At 32.0% G+C, this 24,601-nt stretch overlaps 2 protein-coding genes across 4 annotated transcripts in view; one reads left to right on the top strand and one right to left on the bottom strand.

Annotated features, from left to right (window-relative positions):
* Positions 1 to 24,601, top strand: part of LOC139489204 (WD repeat domain phosphoinositide-interacting protein 2-like) — a 124,849-nt gene that overhangs the window by 83,195 nt on the left and 17,053 nt on the right. The window lies entirely within an intron of this gene.
* LOC139489200 (uncharacterized) overlaps positions 1 to 24,601 on the bottom strand; it is a 66,657-nt gene that overhangs the window by 41,032 nt on the left and 1,024 nt on the right. The window contains exons 3-17 of one of the 3 annotated variants that reach the window (XM_071275386.1): positions 19,745 to 19,864; positions 16,851 to 17,039; positions 15,846 to 15,980; positions 14,613 to 14,703; positions 13,948 to 14,024; positions 13,272 to 13,379; positions 12,329 to 12,469; positions 10,357 to 10,447; positions 9,822 to 9,919; positions 8,854 to 8,991; positions 6,078 to 6,165; positions 5,200 to 5,261; positions 4,509 to 4,646; positions 3,594 to 3,681; positions 1,312 to 1,382 (exon numbers count right to left, since the gene is read on the bottom strand). In XM_071275386.1, the coding sequence (XP_071131487.1) occupies positions 1,312 to 1,382; positions 3,594 to 3,681; positions 4,509 to 4,646; positions 5,200 to 5,261; positions 6,078 to 6,165; positions 8,854 to 8,991; positions 9,822 to 9,919; positions 10,357 to 10,447; positions 12,329 to 12,469; positions 13,272 to 13,379; positions 13,948 to 14,024; positions 14,613 to 14,703; positions 15,846 to 15,980; positions 16,851 to 17,039; positions 19,745 to 19,864 (1,635 nt within the window). The remainder of the gene's footprint in view (positions 1 to 1,311; positions 1,383 to 3,593; positions 3,682 to 4,508; positions 4,647 to 5,199; positions 5,262 to 6,077; positions 6,166 to 8,853; positions 8,992 to 9,821; positions 9,920 to 10,356; positions 10,448 to 12,328; positions 12,470 to 13,271; positions 13,380 to 13,947; positions 14,025 to 14,612; positions 14,704 to 15,845; positions 15,981 to 16,850; positions 17,040 to 19,744; positions 19,865 to 24,601) is intronic. The other 2 variants (XM_071275387.1, XM_071275388.1) reach the window with 2 other exon arrangements.

Below are 24,601 nucleotides of genomic sequence, written 5' to 3'. Positions count from 1 at the left end.
CCCTCTCTTTTATACTCAACTCTAAAGAGCCTGTGTCGCTCACCTTGGTCTATGTGAATATTAAACAAAGGACACAGATGGATTCAAGACAAAATTGTGTTTTGGTGATGGTGATGTGTTTGTAGATCTTACTTTACTAAACTTTCTATCTATAATGAACTTGGCCCAGTAGTTTCAGCGGAAAATGTTAGTGAAAATTTACAAATTTTATGAAAATTGTTAAAAATTGTATATAAAGGGCAATAACTCCTTAGGGGGTCAATTGACCAGTTTGGTCATGTTGACTTATTTTTAGGTCTTACTTTGCTGTACATTATTCCTGTTTACAGTTTATCTATATCTATAATAATATTCAAGATAATAACAAAAAACGACAAAATTTCCTTAAAATTACCAATTCAGGGGCAGCAACGTAACAACTAGTTATCTGATTCATCTGAAAATTCCAAGGCAGATAGACCTGATAAACAATTTCACCTCCTGTCAGATTTGCTCTAAATGCTTTGGTTTTTGAGTTATAAGCCAAAAACTGCATTTTACCCCTATGTTCTAATTTAGCCATGGCAGCCATCTTGGTTGGTTGGCCGAGTCATCGGACACATTTTTTAAACTAGATTATAGTAGATACTCCTATGATGATTTTGGCCAAGTTTGGTTTAGTTTGGCCCAGTAGTTTCAGAGGAGAAGATTTTTCTAAAAGATTACTAAGATTTACGAAAAATGGTTCAAAATTTACTATAAAGGGCAACCTTAAGGGGTCAACTGACCATTTTGGTCATGTTGACTTATTTGTAAATCTTACTTTGCGGAACATTATTGCTGTTTAAAGTTTATCTCTATCTATAATAATATTCAAGATAATAACCAAAAACAGCAAAATTTCCTTAAAATTACCAATTCCGGGGCAGCAACCTAACAAGGGGTTGTCCGATTCATCTGAAAATTTAAGGGTAGATAGATCTTGACCTGATAAACAATTTTACTCCGTCAGATTTGCTCTAAATGCTTTGGTTTTTGAGTTATAAGCCAAAAACTGCATTTTTACCCCTATGTTCTATTTTCAGCCATGGCGGCCATCTTGGTTGGTTGGCGGGGTCACCGGGCACAATTTTTAAACAAGATACCAAAATGATGATTGTGGCCAAGTTTGGTTAAATTTGGCCCAGTAGTTTCAGAGGAGAAGATTTTTGTAAAAGTTTACGACGACGGACGACGACAAAGGACGATGACGACGACAGACGACGGACGCCAAGTGATGAGAAAAGCTCACTTGGTAGGCGAGCTAAAAAAAAGGTTTAAAACTAATTTTACCTCAACTTTTTCCTTGATCTTCTTTTCAATTTTTTTCGCTTCAGATTTTGGTGACAATGTAATACTGTCATCTAGAAAAATATACATTTGTCATTGAAAAAGATTACTAACTATATGCAAATCTCCATTATTAAAATTTAAACCATCTTGCTTTGACATTGTTTTTTTTCATTGATTTATCTGAAACAGTTTCCTTTAAGAATATACAACTAGGAACCTAACTCACAGCAAACATACCAATAAAATGCCTACTATTTGATTTATATATTTTATAAGAGGGAGCAAATAACGCACTACAGAATTGTATAGCACACAAAGTCAATGGTGAATATATTCAGTGCAAGATATTTCTAAGAACAAATAATACACGAGTTTCTTATAATAGAGAATTCTGAATACATGGTTTGTCATAAATTTAATATGTATGTGAAAAATGTATATGAATGTACTATACAAAATTGAGAATGGAAATGGGGAATGTGCTGAAGAGACAACAACCTGACCACAGAGCAGACAACAGCAGAAGGTATGTATATGAAAAATGTATATGAATGTACTATACAAAATTGAGAATGGAAATGGGGAATGTGCCAAAGAGACAACAACCCGACCATAGAGCAGACAAAAGCAGAAGGTATGTAAGTGAAAAATGTATATGAATGTACTATACAAAATTGAGAATGGAAATGGGGAATGTGCCAAAGAGACAACTGAACCCGACCATAGAGCAGACAACAGCAGAAGGTATGTATGTGAAAAATGTATATGAATGTACTATACAAAATTGAAAATGGAAATGGGGAATGTGCCAAAGAGACAACTGAACCCGACCATAGAGCAGACAACAGCAGAAGGTATGTATGTGAAAAATGTATATGAATGTACTATACAAAATTGAGAATGGAAATGGGGAATGTGCCAAAGAGACAACTGAACCCAACCATAGAGCAGACAACAGCAGAAGGTATGTATGTGAAAAATGTATATGAATGTACTATACAAAATTGAGAATGGAAATGGGGAATGTGCCAAAGAGACAACAACCCGACCATAGAGCAGACAACAGCAGAAGGTATGTATGTGAAAAATGTATATGAATGTACTATATAAAATTGAGAATGGAAATGGGGAATGTGCCAAAGAGACAACAACCCGACCATAGAGCAGACAACAGCAGAAGGTATGTATGTGAAAAATGTATATGAATGTACTATACAAAATTGAGAATGGAAATGGGGAATGTGCCAAAGAGACAACTGAACCCGACCATTGAGCAGACAACAGCAGAAGGTATGTATGTGAAAAATGTATATGAATGTACTATACAAAATTGAGAATGGAAATGGGGAATGTGCCAAAGAGACAACAACCCGACCATAGAGCAGACAACAGCAGAAGGTATGTATGTGAAAAATGTATATGAATGTACTATTCAAAATTGAGAATGGAAATGGGGAATGTGCCAAAGAGACAACTGAACCCGACCATAGAGCAGACAACAGCAGAAGATATGTATGTGAAAAATGTATATCAATGTACTATACAAAATTGAGAATGGAAATGGGGAATGTGCCAAAGAGACAACAACCCGACCATAGAGCAGACAACAGCAGAAGATATGTATGTGAAAAATGTATATGAATGTACTATACAAAATTGAGAATGGAAATGGGGAAGGTGCCAAAGAGACAACAACCCGACCATAGAGCAGACAACAGCAGAAGGTATGTATGTGAAAAATGTATATGAATGTACTATACAAAATTGAGAATGGAAATGGGGAATGTGCCAAAGAGACAACAACCCGACCATAGAGCAGACAACAGCAGAAGGTATGTATGTGAAAAATGTATATGAATGTACTATACAAAATTGAGAATGGAAATGGGGAATGTGCCATAGAGACAACTGAATCCGACCATAGAGCAGACAACAGCAGAAGGTATGTATGTGAAAAATGTATATGAATGTACTATACAAAATTGAGAATGGAAATGGGGAATGTGCCATAGAGACAACAACCCGACCATAGAGCAGACAACAGCAGAAGGTATGTATGTGAAAAATGTATATGAATGTACTATACAAAATTGAAAATGGAAATGGGGAATGTGCGAAAGAGACAACTGAACCCGACCATAGAGCAGACAACAGCAGAAGGTAGTCTATTCAATAAATACATGTCTCAAATAAAAAAACAGAGTTATCTCCCATTTACCACAAAATTATTCATTTAATATGTGATCATTGTCTTGTAATAATTCATAAAATATAAAACTTACTTGTACATAGTTTGACTTTTTCACATGTCTTCTCTGGATCAAATCCTAATACAACATCGTTCACTATAATGGGTGCATATGTCATACACTGCAATAAATTGAAAATAGGAATCAATTTAACATTTCATTATCTTAAATTATTTATTAATATATTGCCAGATATTATTGTCAGTATATTTGCATATTATCTAGAATCATTCTCTGAACCATAAAAAGGAAACAAAAAGAAAAAGATACCAAATCCTTTACTTTACAGGAATTTGCTTTTGTAACAACAATGCCATATAAGTTCCCATGGGACTTAAATGGAAAGTACATGTAACAACTTTTCCTTAAATCACTTGTCAAATGAAATCAATACTGGTGGTAAAACTGTTCAATGGGTTGACCTTACAAGAGCTTTTACACATCCTTCTTAGACAACATTTTACAGTATGGTCCCTAATACATCAGTCTGCATGTCCATCTGTCTATATGTCAACATTTGGTACAACAAAATGAAATGTTTTTCGCTGTTTTCATAGGTAAAGTCAATGAAATTCAATAGAGCATAGAGTTTCCAAGTTGTGAACTGATTTACTCAACATTAAATTCAATAGAGCAGGGATTATAAGTTCAGTAGGGAGTTTATTCATACACAAGTTAAATATCAATAAATTGATTTACTCAATGGGAAATTTAGAGGAGCAGGGAATTAATAAGTTAAGAGCTAGTTTACAAAACAAAGAATTCAAATGGGCAGAGAGAATAAGGTGAGCAGAGAGTTCATAATTTAGGAGCTGATTTACTCCCCAATAGAATTCAAATGGGCAGAGAGAATTAGGTGAGCAGAGAGTTTATAAGTTTTCAGCTGATTTACTCACCAGAGAAGTCAATGGACCAGGTAGTTTATAAGTTTAGAGTTTATTTACTCACCAAAGACGTCAATGGACCAGGTAATTTACCACAAAATGCATACACAGTAGCATTGATCTGACTTGCTGTTTCGTTCTTTGCTATATATGAGTCTATTTCCTGAACAATTAATTTGCATATGGCACATTCTGGACCAGCCTGATAATAGAAAACATAAAATGACCAATATAACAGTAACTATGTCATAGTCATAAATCTAAATACTGTAGAAACATTAATTTTCGTGGGGTTAAAAAATTTTGTGGTTTTGTTTCTATATAAGATTTCATGGTGATCTAATTTTGTGGTTTCTAGTAAATGGAAGGGATATTATATGTAGGTTAAATTTTCGTGGTGGTTTTAATTTGGTGGATATATTCTTTCCACGAAATAAACAATATATTAAATCCTCCACGAACATTTCTGCTTCTAACGTAGTTAACTGAATCAATTTGTACCTTATAATATAAGTACAACTTCTTTAATTAAATATACCTGCATTATTTTTTATCAGCATATTATTACAAGCACTTACAACAACTCTAGAAAAAAGTATTACAATTGGCTATGATGTATTTAAATCTCAAGACTATTATGGAAATGGAGATTGAGAACAATCATAAAATTAATCTGTTATGGAAATTGATGTGTAGTTATCTTTTTTTTTTATTAACAAATAAATTCCCTCCACAAAAAGGGGGGTCTAACTTACCTTTATCATAACTTCATCAATATTACTGGAAGGGAAATCTTTTGTCATTGCTATACTATCATCTGTCAAAAAAAGAAATTTAAAGCAACATTAAAATAAATAGTGTTTTAATAACAACATCTTTAAAATACAATTTTCAGTCTTGCAACTAAGCCCGAGAAATCACATCAAAATGATGTTGGGCTTATCATCTGCACCACTTAAAAAAACACCATAATTTCAAATTAAACTGTCACTCCAATTAAAATTTGTTAGATGACAGAAAGCACATGTTATTTTATCCTGATCCACAGGTTGTAATTGGATTAATAGTAAATACACAGCACTGCCTCCCCCTTTTTGAGAGGTTTTATATAAAAATGACCCTCCTTTTTATAACATACTATATAAAAATGCATTTATGTTTGATAACTATTTATTGATTTGGGGTATGTATGATCCTCATTTCATATATAAATATGCTATTCAGAAACTTAGATTATGAATAGTCAATGTTTTATACTAAATTAAACTAATATATGAATTTATATGAATTTTAATTCCTTAACTTGAGGGTTTATCAAAAATTTACACACTCAGATTTTGTTTTAAACATCTGTTTTCTGTAATATCATCTGTCCCCTAATCAGTAGTGGATGACATATTTATATCTCTACTTAACCATTTTATAATTGAGAGAAGATATGAAATTTTCACTCTGAAGGGCTTAGTTTGAAGACAGTTTTGGGGGAGGGAGAAAATATTAAATCGAACTGCCATTTTTAAAAAATTGGATACCCATGTTAGCATTTGAGACAAATATTGGCTTTGATATCTTGAATCTTATTTTAATATCTTAACAATAATGCAACAAACATATTTGAAATGTTAACACTTACTTGTACACAACTTTACTTTTTCACAAGTCAGTTCAGGGTCAAATCCTGACACAACATCTTGTACAATAACTGGTGCATATCCATAACACTGAAATTGAATATTATAATAGCATTAACCAATACACTAAGGTAACACTTTTGTTAATATTTTGCCACAATTATATAAATTTCATACCAACATTATTTTTCGACAGCACCCGTAAAAGTAAATAGAATATATTACCAAAGTTATGAGTTCTTTTATTTTCTGGTGATGAGTTAATATCTTTTAAAAGCGCACACCAAAATGTTGTGACTGGCAAACTACATCTGTAATATCAAACAAGGCAAATAGAAGAGGGACGTAAAGGGGGGTATCTGCACGGAAGAACGTGAAATAAAATTGCCATTTCACAATGAACGAACAATTAAAAAATTTCTTGCATGTTGATCTTTTTCCCGATTTCACGAAACAAGGTGAATAACGAACCTTTTTCACGGCTGAACGTGAAATAAAAATGGCAAAACACGTTGATCGAAAATAACCCTTTACCACCCTCATAGAATAATTTTTTTCTTATCTTGATATTTGCTTTATCAGTAAGAATATCAGGCAAGAAAGCTAGGAGCCTGCTAGGATGAGCCGATAAAGTCAGTATCAAAATATAAAATGCCTTTTTTTATTTTAATTGGTAATTCTCTTAACTGTATTTTACAAACTAGAGGCTCTAATGAGCCTGTGTCGCTCACCTTGGTCTATGTGAATATTAAACAATGGACACAGATGGATTCATGACAAAATTGTGTTTTGGTGATGGTGATGTGTTTGTAGATCTTACTTTACTAAACATTCTTGCTGCTTACAATTATCTCTATCTATAACAGTACTTTCTGTGGAAAATGTTATTGAAAATCTTCAAATTTTTTGAAAATTGTTAAAAATTGACTATGAAGGGCAATAACTCCTTAGGGGGTCAATTGACTATTTTGGTCATACTGACTTATTTTTAGTTCTTACTTTGCTGTACATTATTGCTGTTTACAGTTTATCTCTATCTATAATAATATTCAAGATAATAACAAAAAAACAGCAAAATTTCCTCAATATTACCAATTCAGGGGCAGCAACCTAACAACCGATTATCCAATTCATCTGCAAATTCCACGCAGATAGATCATGACCTGATCAACAATTTTACTTCCTGTCAGATTTGCTCTCAATGCTTTGGTTTTTGAGTTATAAGCCAAAAACTGCATTTTACCCCCATGTTCTATTTTTAGCTATGGCGGCCATCTTGGTTTGTTGGTCGAGTTACCAGACACATTTTTTTAACAAGATACCCTAATGATGACTATGGCCAAGTCTGGTTTAGTTTGGCCCAGTAGTATCAGAGGAGAAGATTTTTCTAAAAGATAACTAAGATTTACGAAAAATGGTTAAAAATTGACTATAAAGGGCAATAACTCTTAAAATGGTCAACTGACCATTTTGGTCATGTTGACTTATTTGTAGATCTTACTTTGCTGAACATTATTGCTGTTTATAGTTTATCTCTATCTATAATAATATTCAAGATAATAACCAAAAACAGCAAAATTTCCTTAAAATTACCATTTCAGGGGCAGCAACCCAACAACAGAATGTCTCATTCATCTGAAAATTTCAGGGCAGATAGATCTTGACCTGATGAACAATTTTACCCCATATCAGATTTGCTCTAAATGCTTTGGTTTTTGAGTTATTAGCCAAAAACTGCATTTTACCCCTATGTTCTTTTTTAGCCATTGCGGCCATCTTGGTTGGTTGGGTGGGGCACCGGACACATTTTTTAAACTAGATATTCCAATGATGATTGTGGCCAAGTTTGGTTAAATTTGGCCCAGTAGTTTCAGAGGAGAAGATTTTTCTAAAAGATTACTAAGATTTACCAAAAATGGTTAAAAATTGACTATAAAGGGCAATAACTCTTAAAGTGGTCAACTGACCATTTTGGTCATGTTGATTTATTTGTAGATCTTACTTTGCTGAACATTATTGCTGTTTACAGTTTATCTCTATCTATAATAATATTCAAGATAATAACCAAAAACAGCAAAATTTCCTTAAAATTACCATTTCAGGGATAGCAACCCAACAACGAAAAGTCTGATTCATCTGAAAATTTCAGGGCAGAAAGATCTTGACCTGATGAACAATATTACCCCAGTCAGATTTGCTCTAAATGCTTTGGTTTTTGAGTAATAAGCCAAAAACTGCATTTTACCCCTATGTTCTATTTTTAGCCATGGTGGCCATCTTGGTTGGTAGGCGGGGTCACGCCACACATTTTTTAAACTAGATACCCCAATGATAATTGTGGCCAAGTTTGGTTTAATTTGGCCCAGCAGTTTCAGAGGAGAAGATTTTTGTAAAAGTTAACGACGACGGACGACGACGGACGCCGGATGCAAAGTGATGGGAAAAGCTCACTTGGCCCTTCGGACCAGGTGAGCTAAAAAGTTAATGAAAAATACTGAACTGCGAGAAAAATTCAAAACAGAATGTCTGTAATCAAATTGTAAAATCGAAAGCTCAAATGATAAATATCTCCAAGTTATCATCAATCCTTTAGATTCTTAAATAAAAATTTGACCTGAAAATTCACTAATGCTTTGAATCACTGAACAGAGAATGCATTTGGCCATACAGTTATCACTCAAGTTAAATTTCAAAACAATGATATTATACTCACAAGTTTGTCTAATGGATCTGGTAGTTTACTACACAAGTTATATTACAAAACAATGATCTACTCACCAGTTTGTCAAGTGGAGCTGGTAGTTTACTACACAAGTTATATACTGTTGCATTAATGGCTGCAGAGGACTCATTTGTTACAATGAAGTGGTCAATCTCTTGTATGATAAATTTACACAAGGTACAGCCTATGCTTGCCTGGAAGTATATAAGATAAACATTATCAAAAAAACTATGCACAAGGCTTAAAGATAAAATGATATACTACAGGTATCACATAAAATTGACATTCTCATGATACTTGAAAATGAGGTCAAGGTCAGATGAACCCTGCCAGATGGACATGTACACCTTACAATTATGAAAAATTAAAGGACATTATTACCAGTCAAAATTTCAATTCTAATATAAAGTCTTTTCCCTCAAAAAGTAAAACACTGATCTTCATTTATTGTATCTGGTAATAAATGAAAACATTCACCTACAAAAGTTGTCACTGATGCGTTCTGTTAAAGTCTAGATGTCTTAATGGTGAGTGTTTGGTTGCTGTCTCATTTATGTGTAATTCAAAAAATAACATGACGGTACCCAAATTGCATCTATTTTGACCATTCTTTTTTTTATTTTTTCAAATATTTAGAACAATTTAATATAAGTACATGTTCACTATTCATTTTTTTTAAATGGATGCTGGGAACATATTTTTTTTGTTCATTTTTAAAAGATGACTTTTGGTGAACATCGCATGGCGGCGTTTTCGCACATTTTTCTTTCCCAGTGAAAGCTTCATCTGATGATACAAACTGTGAACGTTTAGTGTATATTTGAATATATTCACCTATTTTGTAAGACGTGTATAATGTCAAATAACTAAAATTCAAATTGTTTAGTCTCAAAAAAAACTTTTAAGAATTTATCAGCTGTTTGTTTATGTTGAATAGGTGCAATTTGGGTACAGTGACGTTACTTTTAGTCATCAACTGTAGTTTTATTTTAAAATTTCCCTAAAAAGTAAGAAATTGACATACTTTCGCATTATTTTCTTCTTTTTCATACTTTTCCAAAGCTTCTTTCTGAACCAAGTCATAATCAAACTCTATCTTTTCGACCATGTCATAATCATCTTCTAACAATACAGAAAACATTAAATATATTAAAATACAGATAAAATTCAAAGTTAAACAATTTCGGTTTTAATGAAAACCAACTTTTAATCAGCATCTTTACAAATTAATACATGTGTGACCTTCATCTTAAACTTGTTAATATCATGTGACATACAACTTTCATCTTTGTAAACACTTTGTAAACACCATGTAAACACCATCTAAAACCAGACAACATATTTTGACCTTAATCCTTTCCTAAAAAAAACATCATAATAAATAAGACCATCCTCCATTTTTTTAATTCGTTGTATTTAAAATACAAGTACAAATATCTGGACATGTCAGTACTTTGTAAAAATTTAAAATATTGTCAATTCTTAATTGAACAAAAAAGATATATTAATATTTATTTATTTATACAAAAAATCCTGAGTTTGTTTATTTTCCTACTCACCATTATTACACAGTTTTATCGTTGTACAAGCCATGTTAGGATCCAAACCATTTTTAATGGCTATCAATAAAATTGGAGCAAATTGTTGGCACTGCAAAATGTAAAACAATAAAATTTAGATTAAATGTTTCTCATGAAATAGCACAACATACTGATGTCTTGTTTTGCAAAATAAATAGTGTCTTGTATTTAAAAATATTTCTTAATTTTCAAGACATATCCCTGTCCAACAACAGTTCACTTTCGAGTTTATGACAGCAGAGATTACAACAACGTGTGAAAGCTCTCATGTTCAGTCAAAGAGACTGCTAAAAATTAGAATAAGTATGTACCTGCATATTCTGATGTTGAAATAAGGCCAACTAAAATTAATTAGTAGATTTTCATCCAAAGTTTTGAAAAAAAAGGGGCGGGTGGGAGGATTTTATTTTTTAAATTTTATTCAATTTGAAACCTTCTTGTGGCGTGAACTTCATATATAAGTGTTATAATTACAAAATTTAGCTTATACCATGTAAATGTTTAAACATGTATAAAGAATCATACATAATTCTTGAATAAACATCTCTGATTTGCAACGCGGACTGTTCTACATGCAATTGCTACTTTAGAAACATATTTTCAGCAAACAGTAAAACCATGGAGAAATTCTCTATTCATTTGACTACCAACTCCAAATTTATTTTGCTCTCTAAGCGATCGTTTGTAGTCCCCATAAACTTATGCAAATGCAATGGTATGCGGCACAAGTATTATGAATGAAATGAACACTCAAACAAGTGTTGCCAGGAATAGTAAAGTTGACGCTTTTAAGATTCTCAAGTTATGCAAGAAGTGACACATATATAATTACATTGTAAATGGTATTTTGTGTTTTTAAACAAAAACAATAGCCATAGGTAAATCTAAGGGTTTTTTAGTACACAATGTGTATGTTTGCCGACTTTTCTACCAATTTGTTCCACGATTCTTGCACTTTGGAAATCATTCACAGCCCAAATTAGCTTACACAAAGTCAATGTATAATTAAATAAATCCACAATTTTCTGATGAAAGAAATTTCCAATTTGTGAAATACTCGTAACCCGAATATTTCATGCCCTTCTGGTAATCTTTCTATATTCTCCGTAGATGATACTGTCATCATTGAGCAGCAGATTTTGTCAACATAATCGTTTTAAAGTACTCGAAACAAGAAGTATGAAAACCAAAATTTTATAAACAGGAAGTTCGAATGAAACGAAATTATTGACGGTTACCGGTAACGGAAATGAACAAAATCCGGAAATCGTAAATTTTGCAAAATAAAAAAAATCGGGGCGGGCGGGGATGAAAATCTATCAATTAATTTTAATTGGCCTAACAAGTATGCATTAAAACTAAAGTCTATCTGTTACAAATATTAATTCATTTTTGAAATAAACAGTCTCATATTTTCAAGCTTCAGTTTTCTACATTACATTTTATATATCTGCTTTTAGGAAATATTCAGATTTTTTGACCACTGGAAAGAAAACATTTAAAATTAATTCTTTCATCCATTATAGAAAATCAAAATTACATTGTGATGGAAATTGTTTTCAAAGTTACCAGAAAAGTTTTTTCCTTGCAACATGAATTAATAAAATTGAGAATGGAAATTAGGAATATGTCAAAGACTGACAAAGAGACAACAACCCGTTCAAAGAGCAGACAACAGCTGAAAGATTTTTATAGCTTGTTGTATATTTGACTGTCCTTGTAGTTCTGGGGTTCATGTCTGTCATATTTGTTTTTCATAAATTGTTTTGTAATAAATAAGGCCATTATTGAATTGTTTTATGTTTTTCGTGTTGATGCCTTTTATAGCTGACTATATGATATGGGATTTTTTCATTGTTGAAGGTTGTATGATTGCCTATAATTGCCAATATCTATGACATTTTAACATTGGCAATCATACCTCATCTCCTTAATTTTATAAAGAACTTACGAGTCCCTGTAGCTGATCTGGTAGAGAGTTGCATATCTGTTGTAATGATGCATTGACGGCTGCCTCTGATTGGTTAGCGCTGAGAATGTTATCAACTTCACGCATCACAAATTTACATAAAGTACACTCTGCTACTCCACTCTATGAAAATTAAAATGCATAGTATTCTTGTTTTGTAAACAAAATAATTGTTCTCTCATTAGCATGAATATGGTACACAAGCACAAAATCTATGCTTAATATCTACTGCTTTTAAGCAAATCACAAAAATACAGATGTAGGTTTAATATTTTTAAACTGAGCTTTTTTCTTCCGATGCTATTTCTTAATCTTGAAGAATCATCTGTAGAAGTTTCATATCATTCCACAAAGATTTAACAATACCATTGATGTCTAAAAAAATTATTTTCAGACTGAATGCTAACTTAAAAGAACTTAGTCGATCTCTATCAGTAAAATACTGAAAAATAAAAAACATGCACTGTAAACCAACTTATTTTTCGCGGATACTTTATTTTTTTAGCTGTTTCACGTTCATTTTACGGCGATTTAATTTCGCGATTCTTAAATTTACTTGATGTAGTTAAGTAAGAAATAATCAAAGTTTTACATGTTCGCGACTATTTATAATTGCTATATTTTTCTACTCATGAAAGTAGCGAAAATAAGTTGGTTTACAGTATTTTTCAAGTTTTGCTTCAACTCAATTTCTTTTATTTATACCCCAAAAAAATCAACTTCTAATGTTTCATAAAGTCTAAAAGTGTTGTAGTAAGTTATTTGTTTCTAAATAATTTAACCAAAACTGTAAATCTAAAACAAATGCTGCAAAATAAATGTCTAGTTATCAGCAAAATATGGAAAAATGAAAAAAAAAAAATGTTTTTGCTCTGGATTCTGTCTTTTAATCATTAATAATGTTAATAAAGCTTATCATACTTACTGGCTCCTCATAATTTACTGGTTCTACAGAGTTGGTTAATTCATGGTGGATATGAGTCTTAGATTTCCCACAGATACCTGCCATTTGTAAACAGACCTGAATACCTGTCTGAATAATAAAAATAGCAAAACAATGAGAAACAGTACAATAAACTAGCATTGAAAATTGTTTTTCAAATATAACCATTCTAGAAGAACATCAGTTTACAAAATAAAAAAAAAATTGAAAGATATCTACAAGCTATTAATAACAAATACTTTATTAATAAACACTATAAAATATTGAACTCTAACAAAAGACAATCATTCATCTCTAACAAAAGATAACCCCTCATAAGGTTCCTGGTTCCTGGTTCTGAACAAACATTACTGGATAAAGTAAAATGAACCCGCAGCATTAACGATAAAATATCACTAATTCTCCTGCATAAACCTAAAATATTCTTTAACATAGTAATTTAGTGTTTTGCAATTTTTTACAGATTATTGAACATTGTGGTAAATTTTCACATTACAAAAGTGTACAAGGAAAAATTGTCAGTTGCTACAATCCAAAGGGTTTGTTGTATCATTCAATACTAAGTCAAATGTTGCAAAGTTTCGAGTTAACTAATGCAGAAATGAGAAGAGTTATAAAACCCATGATAACAGTTACTGAATACTTTAAACACCCCTACCTCTCCAGCAAATCCTTCCATAATCTCTTTGCAGTCTTTACAGGATAAAATGGGTTCATGGATAATAAAAGCATCTTCTGAAAATGAAAAGTTTATGAATTAATGAAAGCTAATGAAAAACATGTTACACTGTATTGGAAAGAATTGAAGAAATTAAAAAGTTGTATGCTATAAAGTAGTGACATATTATTTTTAATTTTAGTTTCTTGTGTACAATTTGGAAATTAGTATGGCGTTCATTATCACTGAACTAACATATATTTGTTTAGGGGCCAGCTGAAGGACGCCTACGGGTGCGGGAATTTCTCGCTACATTGAAGACCTGTTGGTGACCTTCTGCTGTTGTTTTTTTCTATGGTCGGGTTGTTGTCTCTTTGGCATATTCCCCATTTCCATTCTCAATTTTACATAGAGACAAACTTTTCAGATGGACCAGTGACTGGTGCAATACAAACACCAATAGCTATTTTCCAACAATTTTTTTTTTTCTGAATCTAAATTGATAGCTATAGTTTAGTTTATTAACGACTCACCAATCACAGAATTGATTCTATTCTATGGATTCATTTATATACGAGTATACATGAAAGTTCTACAAGATATTATGAAGGTATATTTAGATTAGCTCCCTGTAATCTGAATTAATCAGTAGAAAATTAACTAACCTGCCGTACAAACTTTGATAGCCTTGCAAGCTTTTTCTGCTGAGAACTCATCCACTAAAGCTTTTAGTAACAGTGGCTCAAACTTCTGACACTGAATTATACAAAACACAGTTAAAAAAATCAAATAAATCATTGGCAATAACATTAAAAAAAAACCCACACATTTACAATTTCTTATGAACTTCAGAGAGAAGAAAGTCTGCTCGTCATTATTTTGGGTAATAAAATTTGGCACTGCCAACTGATACTTTCAAAATGCATTTATTGAGAGATAAAAAAATCATTTAAGACCATCTATATAATTGAGGAATGTCAGAAAAATTGTATAGAACAACTTTTGGGTATTTTGGGTCCTCAATGCTCTTCAACTTTGTACTTGTTTGGCTATATAAATATTTTGATATGAGCGTCACTGATGAGTCTTATGTAGACGAAACGTGTGTCTGGCGTACTTAATTATAATCCTGGTACCTGTGATAACTATTTTTTCTATTTTAAAAATTATCGTCATGGTAATTAATGTGACAGATAAATTGTCAAATATTGATTGCTATTGTTTATCCGAAAAACATAAAGTTAATTAGAACTTAGACAACTTGTCTATCACCATAGGGCAAGATCTTAATTAAAAACAATTAGTATACATGTTTTTTTTTAAACAGTAACTTTAAATTAAAAATTTGATTTAATTTTACGACTTACTTCATCTTATTTTTTTTATCTATAATTGCATAGACCTTCACCTGAATGTGCGGCCTCCATCGTGTAAAACAAAATGACAACTAAAAATTGTGAAATGCATATCAACGTGAATGTAATTAATGTATACTTGATGGTATGTTGGAGTTACACGCTTAATCTTTTCAAATTAAAACACTCCACATTTTTTCTGTAACATTAAGAGAAAAGGACAGAATCATTGGTTTCAGACATTTTCAAGAAGTTTGTTTATCTTTTCAATCTGAACTTATTACAAATGACAACTATATAGCAGATACAGAAGTATTAGATTATTAATATTCAAACTTTGCCAAAAATCCTCAAGACAATGCCAAATGACAAACTTCAATTTATCATAGTATTAAAAACATACATGTGTAAGGTACTATAGATAAGGTCTTCAAACATCAACTTAAACTATCGATTAACCGGTTAATAGATTAATGATTATTAGAGTAACTGGTTAGTCAAAACTGTTCAATTTGACAACATTAGTCTAAAGTCTATACCTACCAGTGCTCCTAATTGACCAGGTAGTTCATTACAAATTTCTTCAAGTGTAGCATTAATAGCGTCCTCAGATTTGTTGTTTAGGAGTCTTTTCTCAACATAGGAAACTACAAGCTTGCATAACTCACATTCTATTGGCTATAAAATAAAACACTCAGATGAATTTTCATTGAATAATGGTACATGTAATTACAAAAGGTAGTTTGGTGGAATTTTTTTTAACTGTGAAGTTGTCACCCCAAAAAACTGAACATGAGAGGAATTTTGATAATGATGCATGGCCTTTATTTCCTGTGGAAGCAAAAACAAACCACCTTTAAATGGGAATACAAAAGATAGGTAAAATTGTTTATCAAAATTATAAGTCAATTATTAAAATTAAACATTAATATAATGACAAATATTTCAACAAAAAAAACAAAATGTACTCTGTTCTTTACACAACAGCTACTGTGGAATCAATATAATTCTTAGGGTACTTATTTTTCTGGATGTTGGGGGTTTATGTGAACCACAAATTTTAAGGTACTCAACAAAGTACAAATTTGGCATAATAGTGTATTTAGAATTTGTTAAACCATGTAAAAAAGTGTCTGATAAAATATGTTTTTCCAAAATCCTCATGAAAAATAAAATTTGCAATACTTAATTTAATATGATAATTAAAATCTCAATACATTTGATCTTATTTCAATCCTCTTAAGGAAAAAAAATACTTCTTGATACTTTGAAACCATTTAAATTTTGAAATAAATACAACAACTATGTTCAATAAGTGATTAATAATAACTTTATTATGGGTTTTGTTCATTGTTGAAGGCTATACAGTGACCTACAAAAATGTATAGCTGTTAATTTCTGTGCTTTGTCATTTGGTCTCTTGTGAAGAGATGTCTCATTGGCGATCATACCACATCTTCATTTTTATATTGTTTAAAGTTTGGACTCTGCCTTTAAATACAAATATATAGTACCATAGATGGGTATTACATCTATGATAGTACTTACATTAGCACCAACATCCTGTGTTATCTCGTTTATTTCATTTGGTATGACATCATTACTGACAGGTAAAACATCATAGCTAACAGGAGCTGGTAAAACATCATTGCTGATAGGTGCTGGTAGAACCTTGGTTAAAAAGTCATTCTCCAGTGAGGGACATACTTTTAACGATATACAAATCTGTTCTGGGTCCTGAAAACATAATGTTATAGTGTGTTAAATGTTATTGGTATAATGCTTACTGAGTAATTTTTTTTTCAATTACCTTTACTACTTTATTTATATCAACTGACAAGGAGGTACATAGTTTATATTCAAAGCTTGTTTTCTTGTGTTCGTGACTTTACTGGTGTCATCTGGCATTATCCTTGTTCGATTATCATTGTCTATAAATAGAGTCACTTGTTGGAAGATTATTAATTCTTAATTTTTCATACACCTTCCAAATTTATTTAGTTAATTGCGAGTGATTTAATTTTTTAATATCTCTCTGTTTTTTCAATAGATAGTTTTGACCTCATAGTTCTTGAGATATCAATTTCTTATGCATGATTCTGAGGTATTAACTGAAACTTCAGGAAAGGATGGGGGAATTTGTGGAGGCACCAGTGCCTCAAGGATTTTTGGGAGCATTTTCTATAAAAGAGGATATTTCAAAAATTTATAAATATTTTTTTTTTAATTCTACTTTTATAAGAGCATCCTGTATGAGCATAAATTCTAGTGCAATTAATTTAATGGAAAAATGAAAATGTCACATAATAATTTTTTTTTAAAGTTTTCCCTAATTTCCTGTTCTTTTGATTCAAAATTCCCAACTCAGTGTAGTTTAGACCCTATTTGAGAAAAATCCCTGACTCAGTGTAGTTTAGACCCTATTTGAGAAAAATCCCTGACCTAGCTAAATGATATCAAAATATACAGATAAGTTACAATTATCGTGAACTAGATGTGTCTGATAAAATATTTCTGTTCTTTGACCTCTGATAATTTTAACTGTTAATGAAATATAAATCAATTATTAGACCAAATCTCATTTCAACAATTCAAAATATTTCATGACCTGTACTGTTTGCTCTTTATGAAATTTTTGCTTATTCCACTTATCAAATTCAAATATAGGGAATTCAAAGGTTAAGGTAGTGTCTTAATTATAATCCTTAGAATTTTTTAATAATTTGCCAAAATGAAGTTTATATCATGCTTTTTAAAAAATAATAATAAAAAGAATGGGTCACCGTGCTTATTTTCACGCTACTTAGTGTTCAAAATTGATAAATTTTGTATAGATTATGCATGAAAAACCCAATTTTCTGAAATAAAGCGTAATCTACATCATAGAATTTTGAGATAACACATGAGAAGATGGCTTTAATAGTATGCTTTCAGTTAAGAAAAAGAAACAATGGGGTCACCGAAACCCGTTTTCTTGCTACATTATAAAATAGGTAAATTCCTAACACATTCTATAGTAAAAGTACATTAATTTGAATTATCTGCCCTTGCATTTGAGTTGCCTCCCCTTATGTGGCAAAGTTGGAAAAAAATTGATCAAACAAAAGTTTTCTGTTTTTTGTAAAATACAACCATAAATATGATAAAACATGTCATTTTCTATATCGAAGTGGAAGTTCTTACGCATAAATTACCTACTACTCTAAAAATTTGCACATTCTATTAAAGATCTAGACCTTGTTTTCTGGTATCTCCAAATCCAAGATGGAGGAAAACACCCTATCTATCTTAAGATTGAAAAATAAATTTAAACTTCAAAGTCGAGAACCTTAACAGTGGGTCTCATTCGGGTCTAAGTGTTATGAGGGATTGGCTGATTTGTAAGTGTGACAACATGAAAGTCAAATTATTAAGCATGAAAACAAAAAAACTAAGTCAGGCTGGGCCTGTGAAATTACAAGTGTTATCATCTCAATGATAAGCGGATACAGGAATCTGAAAAATCAATAATCTGGATATGGGAATCTAACAAAATCAAGAAGTAGGATCTAGGTTCAGACCACCCCTCTAATGAGATATGTTTAACAGCATTGTTTTATGATTTTTACTGTTATTCGAGTACATTAGTGTTAATCGTGTTAATGGTAGATGTTGGAAAGTCTCTGTTAAACTTTGTATATTTATAAATTTTCTAGATCTATTTCCTCTTAGAGCTTGACATATACATAGACACTTGTCTGTCTTTGAAGAAAGTATGTTGTTAGATATAAGAAGATAAATGCATGACCTGTATATGTTGATGGTTCGTAGAGTATACCAAACTAAGGAGCTACTTAAGGAGCAGGAGCATTTTACCCCTAAGTTCTATTCTTATCCAATGGTCATGTTTTTGACAAAAGCAAAAAAAAACACAAACTTTATTCTAGATACCCTAAGGAGAATTCAGCTTAAAATTTGGTTGGAACGGATTAAGTAATTTTGGAGGAGAAGATGTTTGAAATTGTTTACACAGATCGGACGACAATGAGGGACAATGACGACAGACAACAACGGACGCCAAGTGATGGCAAAAGCTCACATTTTCTTGGAAAGTTGAGCTAAAAAGTAGATTATTGGAAAAAACATGTGTAAATATTTTTGGGCAACTGAGTTGAGCTCTGTAAATTGATCTATATGTGTGTATCAAACTAATGTTATTAAAAGAGATGGTTTTTCAATCTGTAACAAATATGATTTTTCAAATGTTGAATGAATATTCTTTTAATTATCTGGCAAAAAACATCTTCGTGAATACTTTAGATCCATGTCAATGCAGCCAAAAAGTTGCTGATAGAACCTTTAAATATTTTATTTAAAGCTATAAAATCCCCATTGTGTCATAAATTCAAAGATATAATTTATTTTACTTTTAGTAAAGATATTTGCAATTAATTTTTACTTACCAATCCATCGGATAGTTTTGAGAAGACCTTTCCAATGTTGTCTTTGACAAATGCAAGACATGTGTCAGCATTTGCAGTTAGTCGGTTACAGATATCAGTTAAAACACCTTCAGCTTTTGCCTGAAACCAAAAATATACAAAATCAAAATTATAGCCGTAAAAAAAATCACTCTAAAATAATAATAAAAATAGATAGATATACCTTTAAAATATATGCAAGCTTAAACTTTATAACCTCTTCTAGACAAACAAACAAACAAAAATATTGCACTCATCTAAATAACCTTTAGTTTTGATCATTTGACTGAAACCAAAATCATACACAATCAATACAGTCCTGCCAACTTTCCCAATTCACCATGAAAAGGGTTGTAAATTAAGGTTTAAACACAACTGGATACTTCATCTTTATAACACTATAATTACCTAGTAAGTGTATTTGGGAATATCAAGGATTCTGAAGAATTCTATGGTTGGGAGAATTTAATTTATAACACATATAGGATGCTTTTGTTAATAAATGCTAAACAAATGTTTATGCTTGTCAGAATTTATAAGCTTATTATAGAACAACCTGCACAATCTTAACTATAATTCTTTCAGTTAGGTGGCCCTTCCTACATGTATAAGCAAGGTAATAGGACCTGTCCCTGGAATAAGTCATATTTTCCAGCTTGAAAATATGTGAATACCAATAGGTATTGAAATCAGAACATTTATGATAAAGTCAATAAAGTTCCCAAAACTTGTTATATGAAAACCAGTTTACAACTGGGTTTTTTCACAGCCCTTGGGCAGAAAGTCTGGCCATATCAGGAGCCTGTAATTCAAAGGTTGTCGTTTGTTTATTTGCATGTTACATATTTGTTTTTTGTTCATTTTTATCAAATAATTAAGGCCATTAGTTTCTCGTTTGAATTGTTTTACATCGTCATTTCAGGGCCTTTTATAGCTGACTATGCGGTATGGGCTTGGCTAATTGTTGAAGGCCGTACGATGACCTGTAGTTGTTAATTTCTGTGTCATTTTAATCTCTTGTGGAGAGTTGTCTCATTGGCAATCATACCACATCTTCTTTCTTACATAAGTATAAATTTGAGGAATTTGAGCTCCCTGCAATGGTGATACCTACGCAATATGTGAAACAGTATACATTTTTACCTAGACACAATATGTGAAAAGTTGATAGAATACATTTTTAACTATGCAATCCATGAAAAGGTATACATTTTTTAAAGTCTAAATCATATAAAGTGGGTAAAATAAATGAAGTGGCACCCCTATCAACTCCCCCATAGACGGATCCAGGGGGGGCTGGGGGCCTCCCTCACCCCCCTTTCGTGGAAAAATTTGGTTGATTATATAGGGAATCATTGAAGGTGATAACTGATTATTTATATTGCTAATTATTTTTTAACCAGAGGATATAGTATGAAAAAAATCAAAATGGAGATGTTATATAGTGTCTTTAACAATATTAATTGGGTAAAATTACTAGATTCAACTGGTGTCAATGTCCCCCTTTTTAAATCACGTATCAGCCTCTGTGATCCCCTGTCCTTGGTGCTATAGATTTGGTGAATTTAAAATTGTTAATAGCAGATCATAACAATATAATGAAGAGTTCGTGTGTGATACAAAAGGTACAAACTTCAGTAACATATTTCAGTCTCTCTGCATCATCATATGAAAACCTTGTGCAAGGAACACAATGAGAAGAGGGAATGAAACGAAGGTACACATATGTCTCTGATATAACAGTCTATGATTTTTTTTAAATATTCAAACTATATGCATGACATTGTTCTTCCACAAGATGTTTGAAGTAATTTAATCCACCTCCCACACCTCCTTTATAAAAAAAACTAATTTGTTGTTATTGTGACGTCAGAGACCATACGATATCTATAGAATAAATTCAATTCCAACAAAATTAAATGATCGAAAAATGAGAATATAATGATATAATGCACTGACAATTTTGAGACAAGCAGAGACATGTATTATATGTCTTGATATAAAAGAGGGACGAAAGATACCAGAGGGACAGTCAAACTCATAAATGATCATAAATCGTAAATAAACTGACAACGCTATGGCTATTAACGAAAAAGACAAACAGACAACAAACAATAGTACAAATGATACAATATAGAAAACTAAAGAAAAAGCAACACGAACACCACCCAAAACTAGGGGTGATCTCATAAGTATATTGATAATATAACAATAGGCAGCCTTTTTATGAGGTCAATACAGGATATATCGACCAAAAGAAATATATCGACCCCGGACTTCGTCCTTAGTCTATATACTTATTTCAGATCTATATATTTTCCCCAGTATATACCACATCATACAAAGGCTATTATTGTATATATATCATTAAATGGCAATAACTTCCATAAGGAGTTGACTGACGAATTCGGCGATGTTGACAAACTTGTAGATCTGCCCTTGGTGTGGTTTTGCAGCCAATTAACAATGCGGGGTAAAAAAAATCTTCATTTATGGAGAATAACTCCAATAAGGTGCCTTTCATAGACTTTGTTCATTTGACTTATTTGTAGATCTGGTCTTGATGAACATTTTTTCCTGTTAAAGTTTGTCTTCAATCATGTTTTTATATCAGTGGTAGATATGCACGCAAAATATTTGAAAAATAATTAAATAATCGTTATTAAAGAGAAAAAAAACTCCCATATGGATTGGTGGGGCACTCAAAATCACGGACAGCCGGTAGATCATTACAATTTGAATATTTATTGTCTCTTCAATGGTTTTCGAGATAATATCGATCATATACTCGCATTTTACTGTTATTGTCTATATCTTAGGCACGGGCGACAAAACACGCTCCCCTTTTATTTAGGATCAATGCATTTGAATGCATGGGAGCATATGATTGGACCCCATCCCTTTATCCTGGGTTGGGAACCCCTCCTTTTGAAAATGGCTGGATCCGCCCCTGGGTTGGCATGCGGGATCATGGGGAAAATTCATTAAAATTGATACCCTATAAACGATGGTTCGATCCAATAGTTTCAGAGAAGTTGTTAGTAAAAATCTAACAGACAACGACAACAATGATGGACAACGACAATAATGGACAACATGTGATGGAAAATGCTCTTAGTAGACCTTCGGCAATACTCTTTTGGTTGAATAAATTGCTGGGTTTAGTCACGTCTCGTTTTTACAAGTATTTGATACAGGAGTGAGAGTTGATCTTGAACTTTGTCGTATCCGGCTAACCCTTTTTATTTACATGACTGATAACGGGATCTTTTGTCAGCTAGTACAGTATAACACAATCTATCTTTCATTGATAAAAGTTCTAAAGCTTTATTTACGTATAACTGGGACTTAATATATCAATGTCGGTACGTAAAAAATCTGGAATTCGAATAGAATATTAGACAAAATAGAACAATAAAATTGAGAATGGAAATGGGGAATGTGTCAAAGCGACAAAAACCCGACCGTATAGAGCAGACACCAGCCGAAGGCCACCAATGGGCCTTCAATGTAGCGAGAAACTCCCGCACCACTGAGGAGGCGTCCTTCAGCTGGCCTCTAAACACATATGCATACTCGTTCATGTGATAATGGACGTCATACTTAACCTCCGAATTATACACAGGAAACTAAAATTAAAAATTATACCAGACTAACAAAGGCCAGAGGCTCCTGACTTAGGATAGGCGCAAAATTGCGGCGGGGTTAAACATGATTTTGAGATATTAACCCTCCCCCTCTACCTCTAGCCAATGTAGAAAAAGCAAACGCACAACAATACGAACAGTAAAACCCAGTTTAAGAGAAGTCCGAGTCTGATGTCAGAATATGAAACAAAAAAATAAACAAAATGACAATAATACATAAATAACAACAGACTACTAGCAGTTACTGACATGCCAGCTCCAGACCTCAATTAAACTAATTGAAAGATTATGTTTTCATCATATGAATATCAGGTACAATCCCTCCTGTTAGGGGTTAGTATTATAGCATCATGAAATATATGAGAAGAACATAACCCGTGTCATACCAAGCATACATTAGTACCAGACCGTGAAAGCATATATAGAACAAGCACATCATATAAAAGAGATAGAACAAACCTAGTACCAGACAACACCTCACAAAACAAGCAGAATATCAGACATAATAAAACAAGCTTATTGACAGACAAAACCACACGTAGTATTTCCCTGCTGTGTTAAAGACTCACGGCTGTTTTCTGCTCTGTGATTGGGTTGTCGCCTCTTTGACACATACCCCATTTTCGTAGAACATTTTTTAATATTTTTTTTATATATAGATTATACCGTTGGTTTTCCCTTTTGAATGGTTTTACACTTGTAATTTTGGGGCTCTTTATAGCTTGTTGTTCGGTGTGAGCCAAGGCTCCGTGTTGAAGGCCGTACCTTGACCTATAATTGTTTACTTTTATAAATTGTTATATGGATGGAGAGTTGTCTCATTGGCACTCATACCACATCTTCCTTTACCTATATAATATACGGTTAAAAAGAACAAGTATATTTCCAGACAAAATCACAAGAAGAACAAGCATAATATCAGACAAAGAAGCAAAAAAGCATAATATCAGGCAAAATAGAACAAGCATAGTATAAGAAAAAAAAAAAAACAGATGTAAAACAAGCATAAGAGAAAACAAAATGGACAAACATCTAATCAGAATAAGACAAAACAAAATCAGCTTAATATTAGACAAAGAGAGCAAAATGATAGTTCATTGCATAGCAATATAATTTTTCCCATAGAAAGTAACCAAAAGTTAGCGTGCAATAAATTCCAATATTGCACTAGTGCAATAAATCTTGAAAATTC

This window comes from Mytilus edulis, chromosome 9 (genome assembly GCF_963676685.1).
Source record: "Mytilus edulis chromosome 9, xbMytEdul2.2, whole genome shotgun sequence".
Lineage (NCBI taxonomy): Eukaryota > Metazoa > Mollusca > Bivalvia > Mytilida > Mytilidae > Mytilus > Mytilus edulis.
The sequence above is the reverse complement of the archived record's forward strand: the minus strand, read 5'-3'. Positions and strand labels throughout refer to the sequence as shown.